This window comes from Podarcis tiliguerta (genome assembly GCF_965153285.1).
Source record: "Podarcis tiliguerta genome assembly, chromosome: 2".
NCBI classification, from domain to species: domain Eukaryota; kingdom Metazoa; phylum Chordata; class Lepidosauria; order Squamata; family Lacertidae; genus Podarcis; species Podarcis tiliguerta.
This window is the reverse complement of record NC_139535.1, coordinates 100,385,388-100,400,053: the sequence shown is the minus strand read 5'-3', so window position 1 is coordinate 100,400,053 and position 14,666 is coordinate 100,385,388. Positions and strand designations below refer to the sequence as shown.

The following is a 14,666-nucleotide window of genomic DNA, read 5'->3' as shown; positions in this document are numbered from 1 at the left end:
CGCTCATCTCGCTTTATTGGTCAAGGGAGCCGGTGTACAGCTTCCAGGTCACGTGGCCAGCATGACTAAGCTGCTTCTGGCAAACCAGAGCAGCACATGGAAACGCCGTTTACCTTCTGGCCGGAGCAGTACCTATTTATCTATTTGCACTTTGATGTGCTTTTGAACTGCTAGGTTAGCAGGAGCAGGGACCAGGCAACGGGAGCTCACCCCGTTGCGGGGATTCGAACTGTCAGCCTTCTGATTGGCAAGTCCTAGGCTCTGTGGTGCCACCCACATCCCTCATACAGTAATGGATTACAAAAGACCTGAGTTAGAAAGATCATGAGTTCCTCTCTTTGCTAATGCTGTCCAACCACAGTTGTGATGAAATCTTGAGTTTCTGTATTGATTTATTTGCACAGTGCCCATTTGCACCCCAGATGTATTTTAAAATGTGTTCTCAATTAGAACCAAGGGGTGGCTCATTTAGGTAAAAAAATGGTTCAGTAGAAACATTTTGCATGCCATTGGGAAGCATCCAAGACAAGAGTAAATGAAACCATAGCCACAGTTCTGGTTTCAGATTGAATGTGGTAGGCATTGTTGGAGACAAGACACTCAGCTAAGGCAGCTTTCAAATTAAAAGTAGAATGAGGACTGTGGTGTGCTGTGATTGCTAGTAAAGACAGGAAAAGAAAGTTTTGTGTCAGATCCCATTGATCTCCATGATTGCTAAGGCTTTAGGAACATAGAGGCAGGAAGGTTAGAGTAACAGAAGCACCTTGCAAGGCTGTTTTTCTGCTGCTGAATTGAAGGTGTGCATACAATATTTTTCTATAGGTGTTTTATACTTCCTGCACCTAATAAATGGAGGGAATGTCAGTTTTCATTTCTTAGTAATGACCTGATCTGGAGAGATTTTTCCTATTCTGATTAATTCAAGAGGATTCTAGGTGGTTTTCTTTCCATGTGAAAGAAACAGGCAGAAGGTTCTTGTTTGGATTTGATCTTCTGGGAAGCTGAATACAGCTGGTTTAAACTGGTTGCTTGATCTTTCTGTCAAGGTTGTACTTTGCCTCCAGTAGCAGTAAAGCTCTGCTAGATGAAGTACAATTGCCTCTGGTCTATTTTTTGAAAAAACTGCTATAAGTTTTTCCCTCTTCCAGTGCTGGCGCGTCACTCATGTTCCTGCTGTATTGATGGTACTGGAGTAGTATCGACACTACCATGTCTGCAAGTGGTGAAGGCACATTTGCTTATTTGGAGCCAGATTTGAAGTAGCAATTAAATTAGCTTGGTCTTTGCTGCAACCAAAGGTGTACCTTTGGGTCTTTTTTAGTTGTTCCTCTGATTTCTTCATCACCATAGCTCAGTTCATGTGTTACTGATGTGGACAAATGTGTTGACTAGGTAGCAGAGCTGCACTTTTAGTGCTTCCTCCAATATTGCATCTGTACCTATGCAGTCACTTGGAAGCAAGCCCCATTAAACTAAGTGGGGCTTACCTAGAGGGATGAGCGAGATCTCCCTGCCAGGTCTTCAAGCAAGTACTGAAGAAGGATGCTGCTCTAAGCTCAAGATGACCTGCACTGATAAGTGTGCAGATTTGCTGACTGACACTGCTGCTGGACTGAAGGGGGGGGGGACGGGACGTGCAAGGGAGAGATCTGGGTTAGAGGGGTACAGGTAGCAAGCTGATCAAAGCAAGGGCCATTAGTAGGTAAAGAGCACAAATAGAAGACTGCACCATTAACAGATGCTTAAGTGATAACAGCTGATACATTTTGAGAGGAGGCGTGTTTGACAGCAAGGGAGCCAGATCAGATAGGTAGCTGGGACAGCTAATAGGAGCTTGTTAACAGGACTGTGAAACTCTCCTGCATAAGCAACATGTTCCTTCCTTCTTTCACCATCTCGGGATCTGTGAACAGATTAGTCAGATACGCACTTCCAATTCAGAACATTATCTGTGTAAACTTTGCACAGCAAAGTGTTACATGTATCTGAAGTCATTTGGCTGAAACTTGTGGGTCTAAGGCTGAAACTCCAGACCCCTTAGGGCCCTGCATTGGAGATTTAGGTATAAAGCAAACAAAAATAAAAATCTTGTTGTGGTTGACTGCCTCTTGTTGCGTTACTAATCGGTAAACCAGATTTAAAAGTATACTCCACTGGATGAAGCACGGAAGGCTGCTTTGCCAACATTAATTATTCTCGTTTGGCACTCTGACTCATCAGCAGGCCAGTGGAAATTTCCATCATACAAGATTTGTTAAATCATGGTTATAACCTACTTCCATTAGGTGGAGCTTATGGAGCAGCATTAAACCTGCTGAGCTTGTTATCAAGGATGGAGGGAAATCAGCATTGTTAAGTTACAGTGAATCCGAGTAATCCTATTATGGGTGAACCAGTAAACTGGAAATGCAAGACAAAGCATGTATGAGATCACTATGTCAAAATCCGGAGGTTATGAAATATTTTTAGCAAAGGAAATCCAACACAAAGCCAAGGTTCATCATCCTGCCTTCCACCACAGGCTGGGCAGGGGAGCTTCGACACTGGAAATTTGGTTACTGTTACTTTATTAGCTCATCGGGTTTCCCTGTTGCTGCAAAGGCTTTGTGTTACACTAAGTTTGAGAAATGATATTTTGTCTCCTAAACCGCCAAGAAAAATGTGTGGATTTGGGGGGGGGGGGGCGGCCGTTAAGACATGAAGGACTGATCAAAACATTAACATTGTGGGAGCTACTGCCAGTCCACACCAACCCATCGTTTTCAACCATTTAGTTGGATAGTAGCTAGAGCAAAATGAAGAGCTCAAAGTAGTTAAACAGCAGGGTTAAGCCACTTCATGAAGCTTTTCTTGTCCTTCCAAGTATGAGTTCCCTCCCCCCCCCCATTAGATAGAAAGCGTTCACCACTGATCGTCAGCTTGCTTAATTTATTTGTGCTCAGAATCATACAGAACACCAATTGTGTTTTCAAATATCTTTATTGGAAGGCCATGCATTGCCCCCAGTTGCTGTATTTCAAATCACTGTACATTTACTTTGTGAAAACACTGGCTGCATTTTCTAGTACAAAAAACTAAAAATTGTTCAGGAATGTAGAGAATATTCAACTTAAATAGCGGAAAAGTGCACCATAGTTAACAGCTGCACTGCAGACATGTCTGCATGTTCCATAAGATTTTAAATAACTATCCTGTCTCAACACACAATATAAAGAGCAATTATGAAAAACAAGACACTTAAATATACTTCTAAGTTATTGGGTATAGTTTGCTGGCATTGGATAACCTATCATTGGCGTGGTGCCAGTTGCAGGGTACGCATACTGCTGCTGGTTCATTGCACCGTGCATGTTTGCCATGTTATTCCCATACTGCTGATCATAACCATTCTGATAAGCTGGTGTGCCAGCCCTAAATCCACCCTGCATGCCAGCTCCTCCAAAGTTGTTTCCAAAGGCAGTTCCGTTACCAAAACCTTGAGCACCATAGCCACCATTCTGAGCTTTTGCACCGAAGTCTCTCTTGCCCACTGCACCATAGGTTCTTTCAAAGTTTTCCCTCTCTCTAAAACCAAATCCACCTCTTTTGCCCGCAGAGTATCTGTCACGTCGGTCACCTCTGGAACGACCTGCAGAAAAATTAGAAGGCAAATTAAGAAAACCCCTTGTTGCAATTTGGGACCTCCAACTCCTAACAGGAGCGAGCAAAGCAAAAGTTGTATTCTGAAAAAGCTTAAAAACAATACAACCACAAAGGAATAAGGACTAGAACTGAACACGTCATTACTGGTTACATATTTAAGCACTGAAAGCTACTGTTAAAGAGTTATTTTCTACTGTGATATTACAGGAAGATCCATTTTAGGGCAAAAAGGAATTCTGATGTCCATTAAATAACACATGCAATGGAAGAATCAAATGCTAGAAATATCATACTAAGACAAGATTTACCTGAACCTCTGTCTTCAACCAACTGGAGCAATTTTGGGTTGATTGCCTGATTTGCTTCACGAAGTACAGAGATGAGGTCGCTTACTTGCTTTATATTGTTAGGTGTAAAGAATGTGTATGCTGTGCCTGTTTTGGTACTGCGGGCAGTTCGTCCAATTCGGTGGATATAGTCCTCAGAGGAGTTAGGGTAGTCATAATTGATGACAAATTTCACATCTTCCACATCTGTAAAGTGTTGCAGTGCGGCAAAAAGCAATGTACAAAATTTTGCACACCACAACAGCCAGATGAAAAAGCAAGTTAGACAGTAATAGATTTTAAGATGGTAACTGCTGTAAAGAATGTTAATTATCTATTCCTGAAAAAAATAAAAAACCACAACACCTGAGATCATGGATGCTCTCCCTCCTCTGAACCTCTTTTCAATTCACCCCGTGATCTAAATCCTTACCAGAGTGCCCCTAACAAGTCAAGTGACATCTGAATGCTTCTTGCAGTAAGACCAAATAAGTTCACAGTAGCCTCTTCCGTGTGCTCCAAAGGACCTCGGTATAAAAAAATGAGGCCTTGCCACACACCAGAAGCTCTAATAGAGGGCCACACTGCTTGTCTTGCCAAGACCTTTCAACCGCAGCTGCAAGAAAAACATACCTGTCCCCGAAAGGTCATCAAGTTGTTTTCATGCACTGTGTCTCGTCTAGGCAAGCGCTTCCAAGAAGCCAGCGTTCACTTGAGTGTGTGTCTCTCTCTGGCAGGTCTCGACATGACGGTTAGGGTATAGGTGACGGAGGAACTCCAGGTTTGAAAAGCCACTGCTTTTCCCACCCCAACTTGTAAAATTGAGAGGTGGACTTTCAAATTTCATGTGCCAGTACTCACCAATTTGTACAAGGCTCAGTACATTTTAAAGCTGCTCTCTCTCCATTTCAAAGGTTGGAAAAAAAACCAGAGATCACTGTAGTTTAATTATTCTTCGACATTTCAGCAAACTCACTGAAATCCAAAGACTCACGGACCACAGCAAACAATATGCACACAGACTAAACAGCAGTGCACCATGGCAGTCATGCAAAGCATGGAACAGTAGAAATAACCGGGCAAAAGTGAACCGTGAATGATGCTACCGTTTGAGAGAACAGTTTATGGACTCGTAGTTTTTGTCTTTGCCTTTTGAAGATTACTGGCACACAATGTTCAACTTTCACCTCTCTATTGGACTGGAAGCGTCCAGACGATCACTTCCACTAGTCCTCCATCCCCCTCGAGTCCTCCGATTGTCATGCCTAGGCCTTGCCACAAAGACTGCACCTTTATGTGAAAAAACTTAGAAAAATGCAGAGGTTAAAGAAAGCAACGAACTTTCTTTAAAGTTGTCTGTCACCCAAAATAGTTGTACTAACCTAGACCTCTGGAGGCCACATCTGTAGCAATCAGGATAGGAGCCTTTCCGTGTTTGAATTCTGAAACAAAGAAAACCGTATTAATTCATTTAAAAAAAAACATTTGGTATTCTAGCAGAATAACCCTCTGAATTCATAATTTAGAAGCTGTTCTGAATTACTCACCATTTAGAACCCAGTCGCGCTCCTGTTGACTTTTGTCACCATGGATACCCATTGCTGGCCACCTGCAGTAATATTTACCGTCACATAAGTATCTTTTATCAAAGTCACTAAATTAACCAGTAATACATTAGCAGTGACCTTTTATTTTGTCCTTGCACAGCCAGTAAACGTACATGGCACCCCTACCCCAGCAAGTTCTTCCACTTTTATCAGGAAGACACTTCTATAGTCCTTATCCTGCTACAAAATTCACACTTCATAAAAATCTATTGGAAAACATTGCTCTTGAAATATAGAATTATATTAATCTTGACCTGACAGTTCTGGAATTATGGTAGGGAAACGTAACTGCTTTGGGTTCTGCAGCACCAGCATGGGTACCACGCAATAGGCTACCCCTCCCCACATTTCAGGTATACAATTTTTTTCATATTTAATTAACTGAATTATTCCTTCAAGTGCTATGCTAATTTGGTTCACTGGAAATATTTACCCATCTCTCCTCATTTTTCTAGTAAGATCATCACATCTTCTTTTGGTCTCCACAAAGACAATAGTTTTGTTTTCTTTCTCGCTCATTATTTCTTCCATCAACCGAATAAGCCTGTAAGAAACAGTAGTATCAAAAACTTTCATAAGTATGGGATTAATGCAAATTACTTTGTATAAGAGTATAAGACATTTAAAGATCTGCAGAATGCTTCAACTATTCTTTCAACTGAAAGCATTTCCAATTTTACTTACTTATCATCTTTCTCTACATCATGACATACATCCACTATCTGCAGAATATTGTGGTTTGCACTTAGTTCCAATGCGCCAATGTTGATGTGTACATGTTCTTTTAAGAAATCTTCTGCAAGCTGCCTAACTTCTTTGGGCCATGTTGCACTCCACATCAGAGTCTGCCTGTCAGGCTGGAAGTAAATGGATATTTTTTAACATTCTGTCAGTTGCCCAGCTCCTAGAACTAGCAAGTTCCTGGGCACAACCTCCCGACTGTGTCCAATAATAGTGTGAACTTACTCTAATCTGTTCTACAATTTTTCGAATCTGAGGCTCAAATCCCATATCAAGCATTCTGTCAGCTTCATCAAGAACGAGGTAAGTGCATCGCCGGAGATTGGTTTTTCCAGCTTCCAAGAAGTCTATGAGCCTACCAGGTGTTGCAATGCAAATCTCCACACCTGAAAGCAAAATGTAAGTTACTTAGCAGTCATTTCTCAAAATGATTTTACACTCTTTGTAGCTTATAAGCTATCATGGTGAGGCTTAACATACTAGAACTTTGCTCAGCTGTCATTTTCATACCTCTTTCCAGGTCACGTATTTGTGGTCCCTTAGGAGCACCTCCATAAATACAAGTAGACTTCAAACGGCAGGCTCTGCCATATTCTGCAGCCACTTGCTGCACCTGCTGAGCCAGCTCTCGAGTTGGTGCCAGCACCAAACACTGTGAACAGAAGTACAAATATAGTCATACTGTACTCTGGGTAATTACTGGTACAGATTGCACTGAAAATGATAGGACATTCTATTTTTTACTTCATTCTTTACTTTTTTACTTCATTCTTCAAAGTAAAGTAAACACACTGGTGCAGATTCACTTCTGGCAGTAAAGCTCATTACGACTTTATGCCTTTTGGTTAGCGTTTTTCCATCTGTCTGCAAGTTTGTGATGGACAAATAAATCATATGGCTTCAACAACTGCTATAGATGATGTAATGAACTGTGTTTATACTACTGTAACAGGGAATTTGGCCACTGGAAGGTCATAGGGAGCAAAGCAAAACTCATCAATACTGCAGTGGCAGTACTGTTCTGTGGCACTCTAGGAAAAAATGGAAGTCTTCTTCTCAGCAGCTTAAAAAGGTAATGAAATAGACATGCTCCCATTATTTCTTCGCAGAACTTTAACAGGAGATCCCTGCCCGTTTTAGCCCTCCTGTTCAAGCTGTACCCCCATGAGCCCAAAGTCAAAAAACCAAACTTTCAGCTTGATCCTATCACAAATACAAGTTTCTACAGCCATGACATCCAAGGTTAAGTTTTTGTTACCCCTGCCACACAACAAATTTCATGTTGCTCAATACTTACAATGGGCCCATCTCCTCGTTCTAGGAATGGCTGATGGTTTATGTGTACTATGGCAGGCAACAAATACTGTTGGGGAAAAAGGAAGGATCTTAGTTCAAGGAAAAAAATATCATTCATTTAAGTCATCTGAACAGCTAAACAGAAGTACTTACAGACAGTGTTTTCCCCGATCCAGTTTGTGCTACGCCAACCATATCCAGTCCACTCAAGGCAACAGGCCAACCTTGTGCCTGAATAGCAGTTGGTTCCGTAAAGTTCTGTCTTTGAATAACTTCCATAACGTTTGCTAAAATGCAAGAAAGTATGCTAGTTAAGTCCAACAACTTTATTAAAGAGGTGTATACAAATATGTATTTACCACCAATAAATTTACTACTTACCTGGAAAGTTAGCTTCATAGAAATTCATAACTGGTTTTGGACAATTGTGGCCTTTAACTGTGATCTCTTTTCCTGCTCTGTATTGTTCAATCTCTTGCTGAAAATAAAAAAACCACAACTCATCAGGCATAATATTCAATAAAACAGTGATTTAAGCACACTTTAATTACAGCACAATTCAAGCAACATTGTCCACAAAGTTAGTAGTTTTCATACCATAGGACGTCTGGCAACGTCAGGATGTTCCTGGTAAAAGTTCTTCTCAAATTTAGGAAGCTCATCTAGATTCCATTTTTTCTTTGTAAGCTTTTCTCCAGGGTTCCCAAACTTCTTCCCACCTAAAGATCCCCCTCGACTTCCTCCAAAACGAGGGCCACCAAACCTGCCAAAGCAAAATTTAATTCAGTGTCGTAAGTAGCCATGGTTAAGGGACATATTAAAAAACGATCGCTGGCATCTGTGTATCCCATAGCTTCCAACCCAAAAGTTAAAAACACAGTAAGGTTCAGAACTGTTAAGATACTAGAAAAGAGAACTGAAGTTGGGTTAACGCTACAAAAACAAACGTCGCCGTCGGTAATTGCCGGGCACTCCCTCTTTGCGTCAGGCTCCTAAGTGGGCGGGGATGGTTATGAAACCTACACGGTTCCGGTAAGAAGGTAGCTTTTTCAAGCGGCGGGATTAGGCTACTTCTCTTTTTAGACACATATCTTAACGCTTCATTCAGAGCCGGGGGAGAAATTCGAAGCACGGGGCTTAAGGCGCCTGCGCGCACCCAAAAAGGGCTTCTAAATCCCGCTTAGCCTACCCCCCGCCTGGCCTTCGTTCCCCTAAATTAATCCCATTTCTAGACTGGGCTTTTTTGTCCGGGGCGCGTGGCAGGGGAGAGGGGTGGCGCCGGGGGAGGCCGCCCGCCCAAACGCGCCAAGCCGCACACAAAGGAGGCCGAGAGGCGTCTCCCCCCTCCCTCCATCTCTCTCTCTCCCTCCCTCCCGCTTTTGTCTTTTCCGTCTACGCCACATTTTCTAGTCGGCGCGTCCATTTTGACGCCGGGGCGGGGATAGAGAGAAGCAGACCGAGGAGGAACAAAGGCAGCCGCCGGCATTTTGATTTCCCCCTCGGTCGCCGCATGGCGGGGCCAGCCATTGACATCCGCCCGAGTCCAGAGACAAAAAAAAAGGGGGGGGAGGGGAAACGGGTTTCGGCGAGAAGATAAATCCCAGCCCGCACGTCCTTTTCTGCTTCCTGCCCGCTGCGCTTCTCTTCCCCGCCCCCCGCCTAAATCGCCTTTTTTTCTCTCCCCCCCCTCAGCGAAACACCACCGTCAAATTAACCTCCCGCTTCTCGCCCCCCCCCCGCCCATCCTAACTATCGGGCCTCGGCCAGCGACGACGTCCCTGAGGCGGTCGGTCATCCTTCTTCCTCCGCCCCCTCCCCTCATTCCGCGCGCCTCGAGCGGTCGCCGGGAAACGGCTGCTTCTCGCCGCCGCCATTTTAACGACCCCCGCCATCCCAGCCCCAGACGGTATTTTAAGGCGGGAGCCTCGGGGAGCCGGCCGCGTGTTAAGTGAACCGAGCCCCTCAGGCTCACCCGCGGTCCCTCTCACTGGAATACCCAGGCATGCTGACGGCGACAGCGACGGCGGCGATCAAGACGTCGAGGATGAAACGGCACGGACGGTCCACAAGCGAAACGCCGATGACGAGGGCGACTGAATGGGGAGGGTCCGGCCGGGCGGATGCCGGTTATATACCCGGCGCCGCCGCGAATGCCGGGAAGCCGGCTCGTGACGTCAGCGACGAGCTCGTTCGCGCCCTCTTCCCCCGCCCCCGCAATATTCTCCTCTGCTGTTCCTCGAAAGGCGGGGCAGGGAAGGGAGCGCGCACGCGCACGTTCTCGTCCTCGAAGCCGGCTGGCCGGCCGGCGTGCCGGGTGGTTGTAAACTAGGCCAAACGGAAGCGGCTCTCCTTGTCCGGGTAGCCATCAGCGCCGGCCCGGGAAGAGTCTCGGCCTGAAACGACCTGTAGGGCTCCCCCCCCCCCCACTTTACGCTACTCCCCCCATTTAAAACCGAAAGGAGGGTCGCCCCCGCACACCTTAGGGAGCGAGCTGCCTGCGCCCCCGGGAAGAGAAATGCCGTGCGATTAACGGTAATGCTGAACTCCTCCCGGCTTAGGGAGCCTTTCAAAGCGATGGTAATGAAGGAAGCCCTTCATAGCGCATAGGTTTCCAGGAAAAGTACAGCATCCGCTATGGGCGTAGCCAAGGGAGGGGCAGCTGCCCCCACAATCTATTTGTTGTTTAGTTATGCCCGACTCTTCGTGACCTCATGGACCAGAGCATGCCAGGCACTCCTGTCTTCCACTGCCACCCGCAGCTTGGTCAAACTCATGTTCGTAGGTTTGTCCAGCCATCTCGTCCTCTGTCATCCCCTTCTCCTTGTGCCCTCCATCTTTCCCAACATCAGGGTCTTTTCCAGGGAGTCTTCTCATGAGGTGGCTAAAGTATTGGAGCCTCAGCTTCAGGATATGCCCTTCTAGTGAGCACTCAGGGCTGATTTCCTTTAGAATGGATAGGTCTGATCTTCTTGCAGTCCATGGGACTCTCAAGAATCTCCTCCAGCACCATAATTCAAAAGCATCAATTCTTCGGCGATCAGCCTTCTAGCAAACTCAGGTTCTGCCCACTAACAAAAGGCCTACTCACCACGATACCCGCTTTGGAAAGTCCAATCCTAATGTCAGAGCAAGAACCCCTGACTGCACTGCACTTAACAGCAGTAATAAAAAAAGTCTCGCGTCCCAATCCTATTAATTTTGTGCATCGTGCTCCTCTTCAGAGAAGTTGCTTCTAAATTTCAACTGCAGAGTGATCTTTCTGCGGGAATAGTGTTGCCCCAAGGCAACAGGCTCATTTCCCCATTCCCAAGCACCCCACTCTCTTCCCTTTTCGCTTGCCAAAACATGTGGCAATAAGGACTATTTTGTCTTGAATGTAGTTCAGAACATGAAACAACAGGTTATGTGGATGGCATCAGTGGTACAAAAGCAGCAGCAGAGGACTTAACACAGAATAGGAGAGGGGAAGGGCACACCCCTCTGGATGATGACAGCATCCATCACGATACTGGAATGTAACAGGCCAACTTGCAGCACTGAAAAGAGTCATTGCAGAGGTCACTACCACAAGTGCATATGAGCTGTAGAAAGGAAAGAGAGTGCATACATTTGTGTTTTTAACTGCCCTGGGGTCATCTGATGGAGGGTGAGCCAAAACAGGTATTTAAAAATAAATAAGACACATGGCATAAGACCATAGCATTCTGCTCTCACACAACTCACAGGAAACTTGAGGCTGATCCACACCCTATATTTAAAGCACATCTAACACACTTTAAAAACACATGACTTCCCCAAAGAATCCTGATAACTGTTGGGTTTTTTTAAAGGTGCTGGGAATTATAGCTATGGTCTTAGGGTTTTTTTGAGAAATGATGTGTATCGGATGTGCTTTAAAAGTTTGGTGAGACTACCCTTTGGAAACAAGATGGCAGCACAAAATTATTATTATTATTATTATTAATAATAATAATAATAATAAAATTTGTACACTTCCCTTTATCTCTAGATCTCAGAGTGGTTCACGACATATACAAGATAAAAAAGACAAAAGAAATAATACAAACAAGAATAACTCCTCCCCCCACATTTTATTATTTTTATTTACTCATCCAAAACCTATTTTGGTATTACCCAGGAATCAATTCAGTTTGAGAAAGGCTGCAGAACATGACTGGAGTGCCAGGACTATTAGTATTATAAAGGAAAAATGATGATTGGAATAGACATTGAAAGCGCACAGAGCCAAGCAAAGAATACCCATACAACAAACAAAGCAACAAACAAAGCCAAAAAGCAGAGTAACAGTACAGCAATTATCAGATTTCCCAGAAGACCTTCATGCCTCTGGATAAAGATACCAGTGGGACTCCCAACAGAAGCTACAAACAACACCATTTAAGTGCAGAATCCATTTTTGGAAAAGGAGAGCTGAGGTCAGGTTTATAAAATCAGCAGTGCTAATACTATACTGGTGATTGAGCACCCACACACCCCTGTACCCCCACACTATACCTACCTTGGGAATTTCAAATTATCATAGACACTGTGTGTGTGTGTGTACATGTGTACACTAGTTTAAGTGTCAGCTAAAGGCTTACAACAGACTAAGGGATTGCATCATCAAAGCAGTAACCACACATGGAAAATGAAAGCAAAAACTCAGCGCTAGCTCTAGTATGCAACAGGTCCCAGATAAATTCCCCAAGCATAAGTCTTTATTTCTTCAAAAGTTTGTAGCCTGGACTTTATTAGTCCTATCAGTACAGCATAAATTATAAAGAGAAATCCACCACACCCCTGGATCTTAAAGCACCAGCAGACTACTACAGGGAGAGGTACCACTTCGTGTTTTTAGTTGCAATGTAGGTAATTTAGGCAATGTAGGTAATATCAGCACCTTAGATTGGGCTTGTAATTGAATATGCAGCCAATGCAGTTGTTTTAAGGATCAGTGAAATATGAACCATGCTATCCATACCTATTAAACATCTGGTAATTGCATTCAGCACTAATTGACTCTCTGGCTTCAAGGATAATTTATTGCAATAATCAAAAGAGAAAGTTACCAAGGCAAGGACCACTGTGGTCAGACTATCCCTGTCCAGGAACGGTTGTAGCTGGTGAACTACTTGAAACTGGAAAGAGACACTTCTCACCACCAAGGCCTCAAGTGACAGTACTGTATCCACAAATACCCAAGAAGTACATACTTGGGTTACACAAGGTTGTAGCCAATGCTGAAATGAATGGACCCAAGTTAGCCATATTCATTGATAATAATGGGTCTACTCCAAGTACAACCTACCATAAGTCAAGATGTAGGATCAGTACTTGGGCAATGCCCAGGACAATGAATATTACTTTAGGATATTGCAAAACTATACACAATTGTGTAGTTCAGCAAGTATGTGTTGCTGGTATTTCCTGGACTAAAGGAAATACAACAATGTTTTGAGACATTAGACTCATTTTAATCAAGTGTTTTCAGTCTTTAGCTTTATCTCTGTTGTGACTGAACTCAACTACAACATGGATGCTAAATCCAAAACCATTATTATCAAAACTCAATAGTATACAAAGGTTATAAATCTAAAATCAAGTGTTATGTTTCTGGACAATGTGAAACATGAATGGATAAAACAGTGAATTCCATGAAGTAACAAATGAAGATTTGGGGGGGAAACTATCACGCTTCTCAATTTTATTTCTTTGGAATAGGCATTTAAGCAAAATGGTTCTACGACAGCTAGAGAATAGAAATTGTTAAGGTTAGTTTTATAGACTCCAATGGAACATTAAGAACAAAGGCCTGGGATGGGATATAGCAGAATTCCAATTTTGCATACACTCTAGAATCAAACGAATATCAAGCAAACTCCTCAGATCCCGCTGATGAAACGCTGAAAACTGTTCTCTTTCTCAGAGGAATCGCCTTCCAAGACTCCTGCAGTTTTGACCTTGCTAGGCTCGTCTTGGCTCTCCGTTAAGTCACATGTGCCTTAATTCTCCTGCCCACCTTCCCTTGCCTTCCAACCTATAAGCATGTGCTCCGTGGCTAGTTGGCAGCAGGAGCAGGCGCTCTCAAGGCTGGCACAATGTCCTTGATAATCAAAAATGAGGTCTGCCAAGGGGCCTGTTCCGCTGGTTTACATCTTTCAAAATCGACACGAATGCCACCATCCGAAGAGGTTTCTTCTGCCCTGTCTGGAAAACTGGCGGTGGACCCAGGCACCACTGGGCAGTGGCCTAGGTCTGCAAAAAAAGAGGACACCTTTGCTGACTTCTACTTTTAACTATGACAAGTCTCCTTTTACATACCCGTAAAAAGGAGATGCGGGTGGCGCTGTGGGTTAAACCAGAGCCTGGGACTTGCCGATCAAAAGGTCGCGGTTTGAATCCCCGTGACGGGGTGAGCTCCCGTTGCTCGGTCCCTGCTCCTGTCAACCTAGCAGTTCGAAAGCACATCAAAGTGCAAGTAGATAAATAGGCACCGCTCCGGTGGGAAGATAAACGGTGTTTCCGTGCACTGCTCTGGTTCGCCAGAAGCGGCTTAGTCCTGCTGGCCACATGACCCGGAAGCTGTACGCCGGCTCCCTTGGCCAATAAAGCGAGATGAGCGCTGCAACCCCAGAGTCGGCCACGACTGGACCTAATGGTCAGGGGTCCCTTTACCTTAAAAAGGAGTGTGCGTCCTGGAAAAAGAGGACGCATGGCAACCCTAGCTGGGCCGCATGGTGTTTTTGTGTCTCTGTGTGTGACCGTAGGCCGCTCGCTGCCTCTGTCTCCCTAGCCCACCTCACAGGGTTGTTGTGCGGATAAAGAGCGCGTGGGAGAGGGGAGGACGCCCTGAGGGGCCCCGAAGGAAAGGCAGGGCAAAAAACCAGCACGCAAATCGAACAAGGCAAAACGGGAGGCTCGTTCCCGCTCCATCCCGCCATCAATTCCCCCGCCGCCGTTGCCACGGCAACCGGAGCGGCCTGGAAAATAAACAGCCGCGGCAACAAGGCGGGCAGGAAGGGGGGCGGGGAAGGCGCGAGCCGACAGTGACAAA

The 14,666-nt window shown here is 44.7% G+C and overlaps 1 protein-coding gene and 1 long non-coding RNA gene across 5 annotated transcripts; both read right to left on the bottom strand.

Moving 5' to 3' along the window:
* Positions 1-2,960: 2,960 nt before the first annotated feature.
* On the bottom strand, positions 2,961-9,783 carry DDX5 (DEAD-box helicase 5). 4 transcript variants are annotated; one of them, XM_083427569.1, is made up of 13 exons: positions 9,609-9,783; positions 8,210-8,375; positions 7,994-8,090; positions 7,766-7,899; positions 7,614-7,679; positions 6,827-6,968; positions 6,542-6,702; positions 6,260-6,432; positions 6,009-6,119; positions 5,516-5,577; positions 5,351-5,410; positions 3,951-4,175; positions 2,961-3,628 (listed from the first exon to the last, which is right to left on the bottom strand). In XM_083427569.1, the coding sequence occupies exons 1-13, from the start codon at positions 9,614-9,616 to the stop codon at positions 3,255-3,257; spliced, it is 1,779 nt and encodes a 592-aa protein (XP_083283695.1). In that variant the 5' UTR covers positions 9,617-9,783; the 3' UTR covers positions 2,961-3,254. The 4 variants fall into 4 exon arrangements, with proteins under 4 accessions (XP_083283695.1, XP_083283693.1, XP_083283694.1 ...); XM_083427567.1 differs by having other exon boundaries at positions 9,585-9,759; XM_083427568.1 differs by having other exon boundaries at positions 5,516-5,581; positions 6,010-6,119; positions 9,609-9,758.
* Positions 9,784-13,299: 3,516 nt separating this feature from the next.
* Positions 13,300-14,622, bottom strand: LOC310671838. The gene is made up of 2 exons (XR_014508245.1): positions 14,288-14,622; positions 13,300-13,867 (listed from the first exon to the last, which is right to left on the bottom strand). It is a non-coding gene; the product is annotated as an uncharacterized lncRNA (long non-coding RNA).
* Positions 14,623-14,666: the final 44 nt, after the last annotated feature.